At 59.2% G+C, this 17,960-nt stretch overlaps 5 protein-coding genes across 5 annotated transcripts; 4 read left to right on the forward strand and 1 right to left on the reverse strand.

Moving 5' to 3' along the window:
* Window positions 1–1,688: 1,688 nt before the first annotated feature.
* BXZ73DRAFT_88328 (3-hydroxy-3-methylglutaryl-coenzyme A reductase) lies at window positions 1,689–6,632 on the forward strand (the record flags this gene model as incomplete). The annotated part of the gene is made up of 10 exons (XM_048024901.1): window positions 1,689–1,831; window positions 2,511–2,790; window positions 2,914–3,273; window positions 3,328–3,858; window positions 4,008–4,265; window positions 4,315–5,275; window positions 5,326–6,178; window positions 6,235–6,349; window positions 6,382–6,410; window positions 6,449–6,632. The coding sequence occupies 10 exons, from the start codon at window positions 1,689–1,691 to the stop codon at window positions 6,630–6,632; spliced, it is 3,714 nt and encodes a 1,237-aa protein (XP_047880866.1).
* Window positions 6,633–7,431: 799 nt separating this feature from the next.
* On the forward strand, window positions 7,432–8,781 carry BXZ73DRAFT_41966 (uncharacterized protein; the record flags this gene model as incomplete). The annotated part of the gene is made up of 6 exons (XM_048018868.1): window positions 7,432–7,518; window positions 7,581–7,676; window positions 7,730–7,799; window positions 7,856–7,930; window positions 8,000–8,064; window positions 8,143–8,781. The coding sequence occupies 6 exons, from the start codon at window positions 7,432–7,434 to the stop codon at window positions 8,779–8,781; spliced, it is 1,032 nt and encodes a 343-aa protein (XP_047880867.1).
* Window positions 8,782–10,044: 1,263 nt separating this feature from the next.
* Window positions 10,045–11,067, forward strand: BXZ73DRAFT_88330 (DER1-domain-containing protein; the record flags this gene model as incomplete). The annotated part of the gene is made up of 5 exons (XM_048024902.1): window positions 10,045–10,197; window positions 10,253–10,286; window positions 10,343–10,382; window positions 10,439–10,529; window positions 10,630–11,067. The coding sequence occupies 5 exons, from the start codon at window positions 10,045–10,047 to the stop codon at window positions 11,065–11,067; spliced, it is 756 nt and encodes a 251-aa protein (XP_047880868.1).
* Window positions 11,068–12,388: 1,321 nt separating this feature from the next.
* BXZ73DRAFT_42215 (orotate phosphoribosyltransferase) lies at window positions 12,389–13,124 on the reverse strand (the record flags this gene model as incomplete). Its single annotated transcript, XM_048018913.1, has 2 exons — window positions 12,389–12,974; window positions 13,033–13,124. 2 exons carry the CDS (start codon window positions 13,122–13,124, stop codon window positions 12,389–12,391), a joined length of 678 nt encoding a protein of 225 aa, XP_047880869.1.
* A 523-nt stretch (window positions 13,125–13,647) lies between these two features.
* On the forward strand, window positions 13,648–17,034 carry BXZ73DRAFT_41985 (uncharacterized protein; the record flags this gene model as incomplete). The annotated part of the gene is made up of 9 exons (XM_048018873.1): window positions 13,648–14,230; window positions 14,281–14,451; window positions 14,504–15,213; window positions 15,273–15,635; window positions 15,697–15,735; window positions 15,789–15,849; window positions 15,899–16,018; window positions 16,078–16,562; window positions 16,627–17,034. The coding sequence occupies 9 exons, from the start codon at window positions 13,648–13,650 to the stop codon at window positions 17,032–17,034; spliced, it is 2,940 nt and encodes a 979-aa protein (XP_047880870.1).
* Between the last annotated feature and the right edge of the window lie 926 nt (window positions 17,035–17,960).

The following is a 17,960-nucleotide window of genomic DNA, read 5'->3' on the forward strand; positions in this document are numbered from 1 at the left end:
CCGGAAGACGGTGCACCAGAGTATGAGTGAGGCACTTACAAAACCGGGGTTTCATCGATGATGTCACGCGCGGCGCGGCCGTGGATCCAACGTATCCGCGACCAGTCTGGGCGAATGCAGGCCTCGGCACGAGGGACGTCTTGGTACACTTTTAGGGGCGGAGCTTCGAACCTATGTGGGTCTCAAGTCCACCCGGATCATTGCACGCTTGAATGACATCTGGGAGGTGAAGGTCCGAGGATGATAACATAGTTGCCTGGCATTGTGGCCGCCGCAAAGAGAAGAGCACAGATGAGTACTAGTGTCCACCCATGGAGTTGCCAGAGCTACCCAAAAGAAAGAGAGTCCGGCGGCGTTAGACGTTTGACAAAGGCACAGGCGCTCGGGGCGCGGAGGCAAAAGACGGGCGATCGAGAGCCAACGATCGTGCAGCGTCTTGTCTGGGCTGAAACCAGGCCTGGGGGCCACGCAAGAGGGTGACATGCCGAGTTAACGGTCGTTATAGGGTACCTACGGTTCTGACCCTGGGGGCGCAAGTGCCGGCCGCGTAGTGAGCTGGGCGGGCCACGAGGCAGGATATGGTGGGCTAGAAAGAGGCGGGAGAATCGTTGCGATGGACGGCAAATGGACAGCGGGAGGTGCTGGATGGGGGCGCAAAAGGACAAGACGACGCGATAGGAGGGGGCGTGGGGCACTATCGCAGAGGTAGCTATTACTCGGCTGTGGGTTCGCATGGCGGGGGATGAAGCTTTGAAGGCGCGTGCGAAGATAGTGTGGTACGATGCGGATCGATGGCGGTGGATTGCGCTAGATGGCGATATTTGTGGGCGTGGCCAGGGAGTCGAAGATGCGAAGCTGGACGTCGGGCCTGAAAGTGTGGTGTTCGGCAACTTGGCGAAGGTGGGACAGTGGGGAAAGTGGACGCACTTTATTGGCGAACCTAAGTATTGCTCGAGCGGCAAGAATGCCGTCGAACGATTGTGCAGCTTTTCGACGGGCGTGACGTCTGCAGTGAGCTACGTAAGGGGCTTAGATAGCAGAGCGTTCAGTCAGTTAGTGAACGAGAACTGAGTCGGTACCTTACGGTAAGCGCCGCCATATGCAGTATCAATTTTTGATATGAAACGTGTAGGGCGTGGAGGCCTGAGCGGCTTGAACTACGCTTCACCATTTCTACAGGGCTGTAGAGTCCTATGTATTGCCCCGTGCTATAAGTACCGGCGAGACAGTGGTTGAGCAATGGAACGAACCTTGTGATGTCCGAAGTTGGTTCGACCCAATCCACCCTGCAGCTTCTAGCAGCGACCAATGATTCTTCCGAGGCCAGAACCAATGCGGCGGCGGACGAACGAGAGAGGCGAACGATTGAACGTTGAACCATGCCGGCATGCTGCGTGCTTTGCGTGCGCCTGTCCAAGATGGTGAGATCCCTTGAAGCTTGTCAAAGAGGCAGGGAATTGGTAATGCCTGGCGTTGGCGACTCGCGAGCCACGGCGCTTGCACCCTCCCGAGCCGATGACGACGACAGACCGAGCAACATCGACATACACCCGCGCACTCGTCGCCAATTGTACACCGCTCTCCGGAGAGTGGGACAGAAGCTATGCACAGTCTGACAGAACCGGTTCCGTCGGGACGCTGTGAATGGTCCGGCGCCGGGGCGTACACCGGGACAGCCGCCCACCAACATGGAACGACTAGGGTGCAAAGCATGGAACGATACGACGGCGCGCCTGCATGGTGCAAGCTCCGGAAAACAGATGCACACCGCCTCTTTCGGACACTTTCCGACGTGGCTGAAGTCGTGCGGGAAGGGGTGGTCTGACCTGTGGTGCGCGGTCTGACGATGAGATGAAGGCAGGTGAGATGAGACGCGGAAAGGACAATACGCCCTAGACAATAGCCGCGGGTCAGCTGCATACGCGCCTTGAGTTCCGCGCGACATATCCGGCGTGCTGGTGCGCGACGTGGCCTGCGCGACTGGCAGACGGGGGTCGGGCGAGGGTATTGAAGTGGACGGGCATCGGGCGAGCCGGGGTCGGGAGGCGCCTGGTGGTGATCTGAAAAGTAGTGCGATACCGAATTAGGGAGGCGAGTGATGGGTTATTAGCCGGGGCAATATTTGGACGTGATCGTCCCACTCACCCTTCCCCCCAGCCAACCCGGGACTCAACTCTCCCCCGCAGCTGTCGCTTTCCTCGACGCTGTCCCCGGCGACCACACCCCCTCGACGCGTTCATCCGCGCTCGACCCCCGCTCTCGACCTCCCGCGCTCGACAGCCCGCCTTCTCTGCGTCCTGTGCACGGTGCGTAGCTAGTCTCCCACTCGCTCTCGTACCACTCCACCCTCTGACGCGTATCGGCCCTCATTCCTCCCTCAGCCCACACACGTCCTCCCACGCCGTCTAGTCGTGTGCTCCCTCTGTTTTATAACGCACGCATACACCCGTTACCCTTGGCCACGCTACCCGACTCCCCGACCGTCGCTGCAAAATGCGTGCCATTTCTAGGCCGCTGTCAACCCACACCGTCTTCTCGCCCATTGAGACTATAGTCTCTGTCTTCGTTCTAGCCACCCTCGCCTACTTCCACATTCTCTCCGGCATCAAGCACTCCTCTTTCTTCGGGCCTTCGCATCCTCCGGCCCTCCGGCCCGCCTACGCCCGCCTCACCGACGGAGAATGGGTACCAGTCACTCAACACGAATGGGCTGAGGCATGGAAGCACCCCGGGGCTGGCGTTGGCGCGCTCGAGTTGCAGCAGCTCGTCTTCACACTTGATGACAAGACGGTGAGTTCTCCTTCCTCGCGCGTTGGCACCGCTCTTCCGGATTCGCGTCACCCCAACGCGTTTTCGGCGACCCACTCGGTCTGTATGTGCGCCGCCTTCATGGGCTCATATCCGTCTCCGCAGGCGAAGACCGACCTCGACGCGTCTGCGGTCGCGCAGTTCCTCGTCTCCGACCTCCCGTCCCTCTCTGGCAAGGCGTTCCCATCCATTTGCCACCACCCTGGAAACAACGGGTCTGAGACTCCGTGCTTTACGGTGGTCTCGCCACCCGGCGTTTCTCCTGTTGTCTCTCTCACGTTCCAGCCTGGCAGCCGCGAAGATTGGCTCGGCGCGCTTCGCAGGGAGAAGGAGGTTGTGGTTGACGGCATCAAGTACGGCGTAGACGCTGGCAAGCGCGAAGTGAGCATCGGCGAGATGAAGAGCAGCAAGTGGGTCGCCTATGCCCTCAGCGCCCTCGTATTGCGCTTTTGGGAGCTTGCGAAGGTTCGTACTAAATCTTCGATGACTTTTCGACGTGGACTAAGTCGTTGAGTGTAGAAGGCCGACTCCCTCGACATTGTTGTCGTTCTGACTGGCTACGTCCTCATGCATGTGACTTTCCTCCGACTCTTCCTCTCGTCCCGCGCCCTGGGCTCCAACTTCTGGCTCTCCACTGGCATCTTCTCGTCGGCCATTATTTCGTTCCTTTTCACCTTGCCCTTGTGCCGGTCTCTCGACATCCCTCTCGACCCGATTGCGCTCACGGAGGCGCTTCCTTTCCTCGTCTGTACCGTCGGCTTCGACAAGCCGCTTCGCCTCGCGCGCGCGGTCTTGGCTCACCCGCACATGCTCAAGCCTCAGGAAGATGGTCGCATGAAGACCGCCGGCGACGTCATCCTCGAGGCGCTCGATCGCGTCGGCAACGTGATTCTGCGCGACTACGCGCTCGAAATCGCCGTACTCCTCGTTGGTGTCAACAGCCACGTCGGCGGCCTCAAAGAGTTCTGCTCCGTCGCTGCGGTCGCGCTCGCCATGGACTGCGTGATGACTTTCACGCTCTACTCCGCGGTCCTTACCGTCATGGTGGAGGTAAGTAAATGCGTGCTCGGGCGGGACTTTCTGGCTCGATCGTTGGACTTGCTTACGTGACATCATCGCGTGCGCACTTGCCATCGCGAGCGGAGGGGGCTTCAGCCATTTGGCTTCAATCCGAGTTCTGATTTGTTGTCTTTTCCTAGGTCCGTCGTATCAAGAAGGCCCGCGACATGACGCGTTCCCGGTCCAGCTCTATTACTGCAGTTACGGCTGCTGGCAAGCCTGTGCGTGGAGCGCTCTCTCGCTCGAGCAGCAAGCAAAACCTCGCTGCTGAGGCCCCGAAGAACCTTGGGTCGCGCGTGTCGGACTCAGTCATCGGTGTCAAGGGCTCGTTGCTGAAGGAGGGCGGCAAGTTGCAGGAAGTGGAGGAGAACCCTATGGCCAGGCTCAAGCTTCTCTTGGTGCGTGGTACGACTTGTTAAGCGAATTCGTGTTTGACCTTTCGTCCAGATTGCCTCTTTCCTCACTCTCCACATCCTGAACTTCTGCACTACCCTCACCCCCGCCACTGCCAATGCTCGCCACCAGAGACACCCGCTCCGCACCGTCCCCGAAGCTCCTACTCCCCGCGTTGACATGAACAGCCCTGGCATCGCGCATGTTCTCTCCGCTCTCTCCGTTTCCGAGAGCATGCCCACGATTGCAGACGTTTCCCACCCTGTCGAGGTTGTCGTGAAGATTGCTCCTCCCGTCTATCTTCATGCTGTTCCGACTGCCCCTCTCTCGCAACCCAAGGCAGGCACCGGCGAAGCCATCGAGCATTTTATGACTTCCTGGAGCTCTCTTGTTGGCGACCCCGTCGTGTCCAAGTGGATTGTTGCCCTCCTCGCGGTTAGCGTCGCCCTCAACGGCTTCCTTCTAAGGGGTATCTCCGCTGGCTCCGGCCTAGCTGCAGTGCGTGCGGTTCGCAGTCAAGGTGTGCGCTTCCGTTCTCGCGCCCGCTCCATCGTCAAGCTCGCGGAGGAGCCGGAAGAAGAGGAGGAACACCACGCCCCCGCCCCCGTAGTCTTCATGGCGAGCGCTGCACCTACTGTCGCTATCCCCGCTGCGTCCACCAAGGGGCCCGAGGTCGGGCATGAAGTCAAACCCGCTCTCAGCATCCTCAGCCGCCCGCTCAACCTGGATAGCGTCGACCAGAAGCTCAAGAACACTCTGCCTATCCGCTCCCCTCCTCCCGTCGAGCCTATCACCCCCGAGACTCCCGACATGGAGCCTGCCATGGAGGTTCGCTCCCTTGCGGATTGTGTGGACGTGTTTGAGAACGGTCCTCGCCCTGTGTCGGTGGCGCTCAAGACTCTCAACGATGAAGAAGTAATTCTGCTCAGCCAGACCGGCAAGATTGCGCCTTACGCGCTGGAGAAAATGCTTGGTGACTACGACCGTGCTGTCCGCATCCGTCGTGCTCTTATTTGTGAGTTACTTGTTGATCCACGTCGCGGGAGACCACTAACATCTGTCCAGCCCGCGCTTCCCGAACTAAGACTTTGGAGAACTCCCTCATCCCTGTCAAGGATTACGACTACTCCCGGGTTATGGGTGCTTGCTGCGAGAACGTTATTGGTTACATGCCTCTTCCTCTCGGTATCGCCGGCCCGCTCAAGATCGACGGTCTCATGTACCCTATCCCGATGGCCACCGCCGAGGGTACCCTCGTCGCGTCTGCATCTCGTGGATGCAAGGCTCTCAACGCCGGCGGAGGTGTCACTACCGTTCTCACCGCCGATGCCATGACCCGCGGACCCGCTATCGACTTCCCGTCCGTTGTCCGCGCCGCCGAGGCCCGTGCCTTCATCGAGTCCGAGGACGGCTACGCCGCCATTCGAGAAGCCTTCGAGTCGACTTCACGCTTTGCTCGCCTGCAGAAGATCAAGTGCGCGATGGCCGGCCGGACACTCTTCGTTCGCTTCGCGACGCGTACCGGCGACGCGATGGGTATGAACATGATCTCGAAGGCGACGGAGAAGGCACTCGAAGTGCTCGGTCACCAATTCCCGGAGATGATCGTCCTCGCGCTCTCGGGCAACTACTGCACGGACAAGAAGCCCGCGGCGATCAACTGGATCGAGGGCCGCGGGAAGAGCGTCGTCGCGGAGGCCGTCATCCCTGGCAAGGTCGTGAAGACGGTGCTGAAGACCACGGTCGAGTCGCTGTGCAACGTGAACACGAAGAAGAACCTGATCGGAAGTGCGATGGCGGGCTCGGTCGGCGGGTTCAACGCGCACGCGGCGAATATCCTCACTGCGATCTTCCTCGCGACTGGCCAGGACCCGGCTCAGAACGTCGAGAGCTCGCAGTGCATGACGCTCATGGAACCGTACGTTGTCCGCCTGCGCAAACACTACGTCTAATGCTGACATGTCTTCTCCATAGAACGAACGGCGGCGAGGACCTGCTAGTGACAATCACAATGCCCTGTATCGAGGTCGGCACGATTGGCGGCGGCACGATCCTCAGCCCACAGTACGCGGTGCTCGAAATGCTCGGCGTCGCGGGCGCGCACCCGACAACCCGGGCCAGAACGCGCAACAGCTCGCGCGGATCATTGCGTCCGCCGTCATGGCGGGCGAGCTCTCGCTCATCTCAGCCTCGCCGCGGGCCACCTCGTCCGCGCGCACCTCGCGCACAACCGCTCGCAGCTGAACACGCCGATGCCCTCACGGCCGCACACGCCTGCGCCGGAGACTGCGGAGCTGCAGATGCAACTGCCGACGCCGGGCCCGGCGGAGGAGAAGGCACATGCGGTGGGATACATCGTGGAGGCCAAGTGAGGGGCGTTCAAGGGAGGGTGGCATTCGCTTGTCGCCGCTTACTGTACTTTTACTATTCACATCCTCCACCCGCATCGCACACGCACATCCACACCACACGCACCTGTTCTTGCTCATCCCTCCTCTTTCACTCCGCTCCCATCTGCACGCTGCTCGATCTCGCCGCTGACGCTGGCCGCTTCCACGCTGTGCTCTATTCGTTGTTCGTCGCTGCTCTGCTTGTTGCTTGATAGTTATAGCGTGCACGACTGCCCCGTGCCTTAGTGGTACCGGCCTTACCCGTAACTTACGACGTACATGTATTTCTTGAGGCGTGGATATAGCGCACGCATATAGATTTCCCTTGTCTCCTGAACGTCTTTCACCTGTGACATTGACCACGCACAGCCCGCATGACATTCACGGTAATTGCAGGCGGAGATTTTCATTTACTTGCAATGCTCCCAATTGGCTGTCTGTCGCGAGGTGTGACATGCAACTGACGTGTTGGCGATTTCTTTGTGAACGGGAGGTGACATGGGGAGTCTTTCACGTGGGCATAAAGCGAACTATCGTGTAGGCGGTTCTCTTTCACTGGTGTTTAAATACTGTAGCCCCGTAAATCATCGTCGGAGGTAGGCGGCACGGCGGGCCGTCCGGGCCCCTGCCAGCAGTCAGCCGGGTCCATCTCCGCGCGATATAGCAGCGCGCACAACCATGGATCGCAAGCGGTATGTTTCCTTCTCCTGCCGCCACGTCCTCCACGGCCGCGGCAGTCCGTCTTGCGTCCATTTCATCCCACCTCGACACTGCGGGGGCAATGTCAGCCGCAGGTATGAAGGTCGTCGTTTCGCGCAATCTGGGGCCAGAGGCCATGCCGATATTGCTCGACAACTCGGCGCTTGAGGTGTGTATGAAAGACCACTTATTGTGCAATATCCCACAGAATGCTCACTAGGGAGATTTCAGGTGGTCTTGTGGCCGCACAACTCGATCTGCGAGCGGAAGTGGCTGCTGGACAACGCTCCGGGCGCCGTTGCGATCCTTGTCATGCTCACAGACAAGGTACGTGCTGTGGTTGAGACAGTATTATGACAGTCGCTGATGCCTGCTCTCAGGTGGACGCAGAGCTCTGTGACGCCGCGGGGCCGTCTTTGTGTCTTGTGTCTACCATGTCGGTCGGATACGGTTTGTGCTGTACGACGTCGTGCCGGTGCCGTCCGGTCTCTCACTTGCTTCGCTAGAACACGTCGACGTGAATGAGCTCTCAAAACGCGGTATCCGCCTCGGATACACTCCAGACGTTCTCACCGACGCAGGTCGGTGCTCTACGTTCGTGTGGCACGGAGAGTTGACATGGTGCGCTGACTACTGGCCTCCACATCCAGTCGCAGACCTTTCCGTTATGCTCGCGCTCATGGCAGGGCGCAACGTCAAAGAGACGGCACAAATCGTGCAGTCCGGCGACGTACGTCTTCTCCTCCTCTAGCCCTTCCTATCCTGACCCCTCCCATTATTCGCTCCCAACCAGTGGCCAAAGTACGAATGGGCTCCCTTCGGCTTCTGCGGCCGCCAGCTAAGCCCGAGCGCCGTCTCCCCCACCCGCACCGCCGGCTTCCTCGGCTTCGGGCGCATCGCGCACGCCACGCTCGCCCGCATCGTCCCCTTCGGCTTCCAGCGCGCGCTCTACGCTGCGAACCCCGCCACCCCGCCCGACGCGGCCCAAGACGCGGCGCACGCGGCGCGCTTCGGCGTGCGCGAGGTCCGCCGCGTGCCCCTGCCCGAGCTCGCGCGCGAGAGTGACGTCGTGTTCGTGCTCGCGCCGGGCGGCGCGGCGACGCACCACGTCGTCGGCGAGGCGTTCCTGCGGGAGATGAAGCGGACGGCGGTGCTCGTGAACACGGCGCGGGGGACGCTCGTGGACTCGGACGCGCTCGCGAGGGCGCTGGGCGAGGGGTGGCTGTACGGCGCGGGGCTGGACGTCGTCGAGGGCGAGCCGAAGGTCGCGGCGGACCACCCGCTCGTGGCGGCGCCGCGGTGCGTCGTCGTGCCGCACATCGGGAGCGCGACGACGGAGACGCGGATCGGGATGGCGACGATGGCGGCGACGAACCTCGTCAACGGGCTCACGGGGAAGGAGATGCCTGCGGAGTTCAAGATGTCGCGGTGAAGGAAGGAGACTGATATCACAGACGAAGTGCACTAACTCTGTAGAAGTAATACCACCTCGGCCTGCCAAGCGCTTGGTTTGAACAAGGCTAGCCGGGCTTCGCCCCGGCCAGCTTGGAGAGCTCCAGGACATGAACGTGAACACCCCGGAAAACATCCTGGATGCAGGTGCAAGACAGATTCCCGGTCTACCTCCCAAGTGAAGATGAACGGCATCTACTGTTCAGTTCGCACGTTCTCCATATATTGACACACTATGCGAGGAGTACAAAAGTGTTACAGGCAGTAGGTCATATCTGTCCACGAGTCTTATTTTCTCTCTCCGCACCCGCGTCGACCCGCCCTGCGATCTTCTCAAACGCGTTGGTGCGCCGCGACGCGCTCTGCATGCCTCTGGCTCCTTGAGGGGCATCCCGACTTGCGCTGTGCGCAGGCGCATCACTGACGCCTCGCTGTGCGACCTCAGCCAGTCGCGAACCAGACCGTGAGGAGCGCGGCGGGCGCGGGCGCACCTAGCTGGGCTGGTGGCGTCGAGCACGACGTGCAGTGTGGTCAGCCGGGGCGAGACTCGAGGAAGCACACAATGTTGACGAACTCAAAGAAAATACCGGAGGCATTTAGGTGGTGGATTGTGGGCGGGGTGTACCGTATGTCTGAGAAGTAGCAGTCGAGCAGCGTATAGAAGCCGCTGAGATAGCGTGTGCGCGAAGAGACGGTCCACCTGCAAAAAATGCGTCATTATCGGTTGGGCGAAGTTAGGCTGGTTGGGGTCAACTCACCATGTCGACTGCGTTCAAAGGTAGTGCTAAAAACAATTAGAGGACGACTGCACAGAGAGAAACAGTCCTTTTTTAACCCTTGACGATGACGATCTTAATGCGCTGCAGGAGCTGCCCGAGCTCTCGTATCAGCAACGCGGCGACAGTGCAAGCGAAACTGAAGATGATGAGTTCACTGTATAGCCCCCCTCGTTGAAATACACTGCCGGAGGCTCCCCGCACCCGGCAGCATGTTACGAACAAAACCTTTGAAGAGCTCACACCAGCTGGCAGCCTGCAGGAGAATTCACAAGAACGTCGAGGAAGACCAGCGCACGTGACCGTGGCTTGCGGCTCCGGCTACGTGTTCAGGCGCCTCAGCCATACCTTCCTGTCGAAAGACTCAGCCCTGTCCTACGCCAAAACCAACCTTCATAGCCTCCTCTCTCTTCAGCTTCAGTGGATCTACCGTAAATTTTGACCTTTTACCCCAAACACTCTACAAGATGTCAGGCATTGTGGCGGAGATCAACAAAATCCCTCCCATTACACGCACGCTCTGTCTGTCCATGGCAGCAGTGTCGTTGCCCGTCATCATGAATCTTTATGGATTCTACAGAGTTGCGTGGATATGGCCCTCTGTAAGATACCAGTTCGAGGTACGTGGCGCTGTGAGCCTATCCACGACTACGTCCTCACTCCGGTCGGTTTCAGATTTGGAGAGCATTCACCACTATGTTCATTGAAGGTATGCTCCCGCCCTTGGCTGCTTCATGATATAAAAGCTCAAGTGTGTTTGTTCAGTGGGAGGAATCAACTTCATATTCATGATTGCAACGTTATAGTACGTCTGCTCTGGCCCCTTGTTTTCCCACCTCGCTGACCGTAATGTCTCCGTAGTCGTACCTCAAATGAACTCGAAACAGTGTCGTATGCAGGTCGCCCAGCAGACTATGTGTGGCAGATGTTTCTTTCAGTTATTGGCATCCTGGTAAGTTCCGTTATCTCAGACACGTCCTTCCCTCCTGCTGCGCTCTGCGCAGCGCATCGTTTTCCCGACGCACCTCATTCATGCACTCTCAACCCCCCAGCTCCTCAACGCCAAACGCACAAACGTCCTTATTCACACCCGCGCCTTCCTCTGCGCGCTGTCCTACATCAACTCTGCGCTCGCCCCCGCGGGTGCCATGACCTCGCTGTTCGGCCTCGTCACCTTCCCCGTCATCTACTGGCCGTACGTCTTCGTCGCACTCGACCTCCTCAATGGCGGCCCCCACGCTGGCGCGACTGCCATGTCCGGCGCCGTCATCGGTCACCTGTGGTGGTGGGGCGCGTGGGAAGCTCGCGCCGTCCGTCCCGCGCTCAACGCGCCGAACTTCTTGAGAAGGCTCATGGGACAGACCGGTGGCGGGGAGCCGGTCAGGATGGGTGGGGGCGTGTCAGTCGTGACCCCGAGGCAGGTGCGTGACGCCGATGCGCGGGCTGGTGACGGGCACAGCTGGGGATCTGGGCGTCGGTTGGGCCGGTGAACTGTGGAGGGTTCCAGACTGTGTCGTGTTGGGCTGTAGTGAGTTACTCCATCTGTCCTTGTTGTATGAGATATTCAACAAGTACTACACCGTCGGGTGGATGCCTGGAATCTGACTTATGAACCAGTGTTCGCTGCTTCATGCTGTTGGAATCAAGCTATGTAATATTGGTATGAAGGACGGCTGAAGTGCTTGTAGTGAGTGTTGGTGGTGCTGTGACGTCATCAGACTCATCATGTGTGCGGCAGAATATTATTTTGACACGTGCTTCCAAGCACTGTTCACCGATTATCAGAGGAATTACTTCGGACTGTGGTCTAAGCCGTTCCAAACGATGCAAAAATGAGGACGCAACGCGGTCTCTATGATTTGCGGTCAGCAATTCAGCCCAGGCTGGCCTCGGGTTGCCCAGACTAGTCGCCAGATGATTGGCACCCGCGATCTACCCACTCTCTATGGGTCAACATGGAGGTCTGCAAGAAAAAGCAAGGACCGTGCGCCCGACGATGCATGCGTTGTCGAAGGCGCATGTTTCGGCCGGATGTCGTCTGCAAAACACCGCTCTTCCTATCTTCACAGTCGAATTAGCGGCCGGAACTTCCCCGCGTCTAGCCGTTCAGCGGCGTTTTAGCACGCTCACGGAGCATGGTGAGGCTCTGGCCCACCCACGCCGTTCAACCTACGCCTCCCGCGCTTCGAGCACACGCACGGCAAGCGGCGTAAATCCCTCACGTCTCAAGTGACCCCAAGGCCTTCAGAAGCAGAACGCATGACTTACGAAAACCCGGCGATGTGCGCCGGTGCGTGGATTTCGCTGCTCAAACAGGCTGGCGGAAGTGCGGGGCTCGGGACCGCGGGGGTTTCGCCCTTGGATCGGTGAGGTGCCCGCGTTGTGCATCGTTGTGGATCCTCCCCCGTTGCCATTCCCTGAGCCCGATGGTGTCGGGAGATTTGGGTCCCATTGAACGAGCTAATCTGCCCACAATCTGAAGGTCATTAGGAGGCCGGGTTCGCGGTGCCCAAGGAGGGAGGCAGTGGTTATTTCGGCTGGACGCGGTTTAGTCCCCGGCGCTGCGGACTGCGGGGCCGACGTGCCGTGGGCGAGACACCGTTTGGATGGCGCCGATCAAGAACCCATTCAACGGCTCCGAACGCTTAGAGTGGGGGTTGCTCATGGACGACTGGAAGGGAGGGGTGCAGGATGAGGCATGCGCTCCAGACGGTGGATCTGCGTAGGAGAGCACAGTAGGTTATGAAAATACAGTTTCAGATTCTCGTTCTGCGGAACACCGAACACCTTCCTTCCCCCGCAGCTACGCACTCAGTCCTCCTTCACACCGTACTTCTCCCAGTATTCCTGCATCTCCCCGAGTTCTGCTAGGCGGCCGTGCTCCCGAAGCCACTGCATAAGGTCGGTCATCTGCAGGATGGTCGGCACGCGGCCCTTGCCTCCGACGAGCTCCTCGACCTCGGCGATAGTACTGCGCCCGTCCTTCCCAACCTCCTGACGATCGAGCATGAGCACAGCGCCCACCACGGAGCCACCCTCGCGCTTGACGATGTCGATCGCGCCACGGATCGCGGTCCCCGCAGTCGCGACGTCGTCGAGGATGAGGACCCGCCTGCCAGCGATGGGCGCGCCAACGGTGATGCCGCCTTCACCGTGGTCCTTGGCCTCCTTGCGGTTGTACGCGAAGTCGACGCTGAGCTGATGCTCGCGATGGAGGAGGAGCGCGGCACCGGCCGCAAAGGGAATGCCCTTGTATGCGGGGCCGAAGAGGACGTCGAACTCGGGCAGTGCCCCAGATGCGAGCGCCCCAGCGATGGTCGTAGCATACGCGGAACAAAGGGTGTCGAGAACGGGGCCCGAGGCGAGAAGGGCGGCGTTAAAGAAGTAGGGTGAAAGGCTGGTACTAGAGGATCAGTACTATCTGTATCTTGCCATGAGGATATCGGGGGACGGACCGGCCAGATTTCAGGGTGAAACTGCCGAACTTGAGCGCACCGGCGGCCATGCCATGTTCAATGAGTTCTGTCTGATATGTTTTGAGGGCCATGCTTGGTTTGCGGAGGAGGACGTGATTGCGCAGACGCTGGACTCCAATCCTAGCTAATCACAGCGTCGGACTTTGTGGTGACGCCTATTCTCGGCCTCCCTCCGGCGTTCTTCCTCGCAGTCATATTGCCCTCCTCCACACCTCCCTTCTCCCAGCTCCCGTCCGGTATGCCTCTTCATCTCGGCGAAATCTCTCCGCCACCTTCGCCAACCCGCTAACTTGCAGACTGGCTTCTTTGTGCCAATCCTCCAATTGTTCCCATCCCCCGCGTTCCGGCCTCCGAGGTCCTATCAATCCTCTCGCTCGTCCAGGAATGCGCCCGCTTCTCTGCTTCTTCCCTCCCGTTGAGATCATTTGTACAAATTCGCCAAGTCCATGAGGTGCTAGTGAGGTGCGTCCACTCTGCTCCCTTTAAGGCCCACCCCTGTCGACCTCCGTCATCTAGACTCGACGCGCCCTCGAGCCCGCCCTCCCCCCAGTCCACACGCATATCGCCATCCCTCTACTCCCGCCACCAGTCATCATGGGACTCCTCGCACTCGTGCTCCCGTCACTTCTCCTCCCCGTACGGCGCGATCTGGACCATGGGAACTCTGACGACAACGGCGACAACAGCAATGATGATGATGACGACGACGACGACGACAACCACAACTTTCACGATGTACTCACCACCAACACACCTCATCCCCGCGTTCGTCGCGTTTACTCTAATGTCACTCGCGCAGTCACGGAGGACGATACCTTGGACATCGAGTCTCCAAACAGGTCACCATTTGCGCGCCTGAAGGAATACGTCTGGCCTGACGACGACAAAGCTAGCATGGAGTCTTTCATACCGAACTATCGTTGGACCCCCATCATATCAGGCATTCTCATTCCGTTCTCTATCCTTCTCGAGATCCCCGGGCTCACTCAACACTGGTACATCCGAACCGAGAACGATGTCACGGTGGAGACCAAGCCCAACTCTATCATCCTGGACGTCGGACTCGGGATTTCTGTGGCTTGTGCGGTTATTGCCAACATTGCTCTCGTCCTTCGCTTCCTCGAGAAGCGTGTTCAGACGGTCACCCTCATCTGTATCATATTTCTCACATTACACGGTATGCACTTTATTTACTGAACATCGTGCATACATGAACCTTCGAACCAGATCTCATCAACATCGCGGCGGTTACTACATTTGGTATCGAGCATCGTTTCAGTGACGGTTTCACCTATGGGCCGGCTTTCTGGACGACTCTTTGCTCCACCATCGTGTCATTGGTCACCAATGTGTCTCTCATTGTTGATCTCATCCGTACTCCAGATTTCTCCAAGCGAGGTGCGACTTTCGCGAAATGCTGCTCTCACCTCCTCACCCATTTATGTCACAGGCAGCGGCTTGACTCGCAAGCAACGTGCTCTTATGATCATTGTGATCCTACTTCTCGTCTACCTCGCTCTCGGCTCGCTCATCAACTTCGCTCTCCTCGATCTCAGCTTCATCGACGGTCTCTACTTCGCTGTTGTCTCCATCGAAACCATCGGGTTCGGCGACATTACACCAAAGTCCACCGGTGCTCGTGTCTGGACGTGCTTCTATATCGCTGTCGGCATCATCAACATCGGTGTCGCCATCGCCATGTGCCGCGAGACTGTGCTCGAAGGCCTCGAGATCGGCTATCGACGCCGGATACGCGACATGCGGCAGAAGCGTCGTGAAGCGCGCCGCTTTCGTCGGTGGAAGCGCCTCTGGCAGCGCGCGATCGAGTTCCGCCTCCGCGAAAGTGGTCAGCCCGTGTGGGTCGCGAACGCTCAGCCCACTGTCATAGCGGCGCGAAAGGGGATGCACCTTCCGTTCTTCCGCAAGGTTGGGCGGACGATCAAACGCACGGCAACGATGACAAGTGTGGACCATGTATTCGGGGGCCATCGAGGATACCACCTCAACCTTGATGCTCTCTCGAACGACCAACTGGAGGCCGCCGCGCTTGAAACAGGCGTCCCGCTCTCGATGTTCCTTGACCCTAGCGAGCGGCAACAGTCCGGCTCCAATGACCGCAGCGCTGCACACACCAACGAGACCCACGGGGGCGTCGAACTCGTCAACGACTTCCCCGTGCACGGCCAGGACTCCGCACGCGGCGCGCCCGCGCCGCCCAGGCCAACGCCGCGCAGGCTTTCAAGGAGTCGATCGCGAGCGATTGGCCTTCTTCAAACCTACAAACGCCCACGCACGCGCAGGTTGGCCGCATGGCCGCGATGATCACCAAGTTCGCGGTGACTGTCGTCGGCGCGCACGCGCCCGCGCCGGGACTTCCACACGAGGCGTTCGTCGCGCGCACCGCAGAGGAGCGAGAGCAGCGAGGGACCCACGGTTCCCAGGATCAAGGGGAAGCGAAGCGCCATCCCATGGCGCGATGGCTCAACGATCTGCCCCATGGTAACAACACGCGTTCGGTGTGGGCGTACGAGAAGTATAAGGAAGACGTGGAGGCGGAGGAGAAGAAGGCCTACTTCGTCAAGGTGCGTGATTTACGATCTTGGTACGCTGGGTCGAGGTGCTTATATGGGGTCGGCATCTCAGCTCACCATTGCCTTGTCACTTTTTCTGCTGTTTTGGATGGTGAGTGGTCTCGTTTGAATGTCGTACGAACGGGCGGTCTAACGTCGCGACAGATCGGTTCTGCCATCTTCTCGGCCACGGAGAACTGGTCTTTTGGGGTTGCATTCTACTTCTGTGAGTAACGTTATTCGGCCTGTCCAGCATTGTGTGACGGGTTACCCAGGTTTCGTTGCTTTCACGACGACCGGATATGGTGACTATGCGCCACGGACACCCGCTGGCCGGTCGATCTTCGTCGTGTGGGCTCTCTTTGGTGTAGGCACGCTGACTATCTTGGTGGCTGGTATGTATCCGTGTTTTCGAGCCCAATGTCTACTTCCTGACTGTTCTTGCCCCCCACAGTCATCCAGGAGGCGGGCTCATCCCGTTACAAAAGCGCTTTGCACTCTCACGTCCTCGAAAAGGCCGTGGTCCAGTACCGCAAGAAGTCGTTGCAGGAATCGAAGCGCCCGCATCCCGAAGATCGCACAAAGCAAGCGACCTCCAGTACCTCAGCAAAGAAGTCACACCATGATCGCCTACGTGAGAGAGAAACAGTCGCACAGCAGGCGCTCGAGACGCTTCCCCACGAGATCGTCATAATGGCGGCTACGTTCGGCGACCTGATGCGCTTCTCCCACAACGGTGGCAAGGGCAACAGCCTGATCGAGAAGCGCGACGAGGACACGGCGGAGCGCGGGGAGGCCTGCGCCGGCGAGGGTCGGAGCGCGAGTGGCAAACTGAAGGTACCACGGGAGATGCGCGCGCTGCTGGACGAGCTCGGCCAGTTGCAGGACATGAACGGGCGTGTGCGCGGGGAGATCCTCCAGGACGAGGAGTCGCGGAAGGTGCGCGTCTCGGACATATCTTACCGATTTTCCCCTGGACTGACAAGATCGCCACCTTTTGCAGACTCTCATCCTCCTCACTCTAGAGCGCTCGCTCAAGCGACTTCTGGGGTCGGCGGAGAAGGCGCTTACTGCGCTGGCGGACCGCGACGCGCTCCAGTCTCTCGTCGCCACTGCCGACCGCGTGTCGTCTGAGCGTGGGTCCGCACACAGTTCGTTCAGGCGCACGCGCTCCGATGCGTCAATCACGGCTGTGACTAGGAGTCGGCCCTCATCTCCTCCTGCCACCCCATCTCCTCCACCTCGGCCTGAGCGGATACACGCGCGGGGGACGGAAGCACCGGGGGAAGAGCGCGGTGCAGGCGAAGCAGACGGGGAAGTCGATGATCACCGTCGCATCGTGTCGGATCCGAGAAAGCCGCCCGCGGGGTCACCGACGTCGCCAGGGTCGTCATCGTCGGACCACGAATGACACCGGTATGTAGGAGTCTGACATGAGGAATTGCTTCTGTGGTGGCCGTGGCCGTTGATCGGTATGGGCTCGCTCTGTCTGTGTTGTTTCCTCCTGCACTTACTCGCCGCTTCTGGGTTCTGTATGTATCGATATACACATTGATCGTCGCCTCTGTTCCTACGTCTACATATATACGTCTGCGCCAGTACTGTATCCTCACTCACACACGGACTGGCTAGCTATACCCGTAGTTTACATGGTTTGCTGCTAATGCAACGCACTAGCCTTGTGCCCTGCTCTTTCTGGACAAGTTGCGCCTAACTGTGGGCGAGTGCGACGCGGTGCTGTGTCTGGTGCGCACGCATGGTCCGGTATGAGCGGCAAGGCAGCACTGCTTGTGGACTCTGCCTCCGTCGACCGGGGAGGCTTCACCCCATGAAAGCCCACGAGGACTAAAATACGTTGGACCAGGAAGAGATCCGTGGCGTCCCCAACCCGAATGACTCTATGCACTCATTTTGTAAGACGCTCTCCTTACAAACACCTTCGGTCGAGTGAGACGGCTGAAATATTATCGAAACATATATGCACTGCCCAGTAGGTGCCTAATCGGATGAAATTGGCAAATCGACGATTGACTTACGTAAGTACCCTACGCGTCCTCTTTCTTGACCTGCGCCGGACCCTTTTCTCCACCACTAGCTATTACCCCCATGCCTAGTCTCCAAGATGCCAGAGACGAGGCATTCCAAACTGTACTGCCCACGACCACAGGTTAAGACCACGCATCTCGCACAGCGCTGAACCCGACCGCTCAAGACGTCGGGCTTTGTGAACCTCCTTACCTCCGGTGGCCGCGCACTCGGCGCTGTCAGTCGGCAGGGAAGGCGAGATAACCTGTGAGTTAATCTGCTTTGACCACATCCGCCGCATCGCCACGCGTG

This window comes from Epithele typhae, assembly GCF_022376455.1.
Source record: "Epithele typhae strain CBS 203.58 chromosome Unknown BXZ73scaffold_7, whole genome shotgun sequence".
NCBI classification, from domain to species: domain Eukaryota; kingdom Fungi; phylum Basidiomycota; class Agaricomycetes; order Polyporales; family Epitheliaceae; genus Epithele; species Epithele typhae.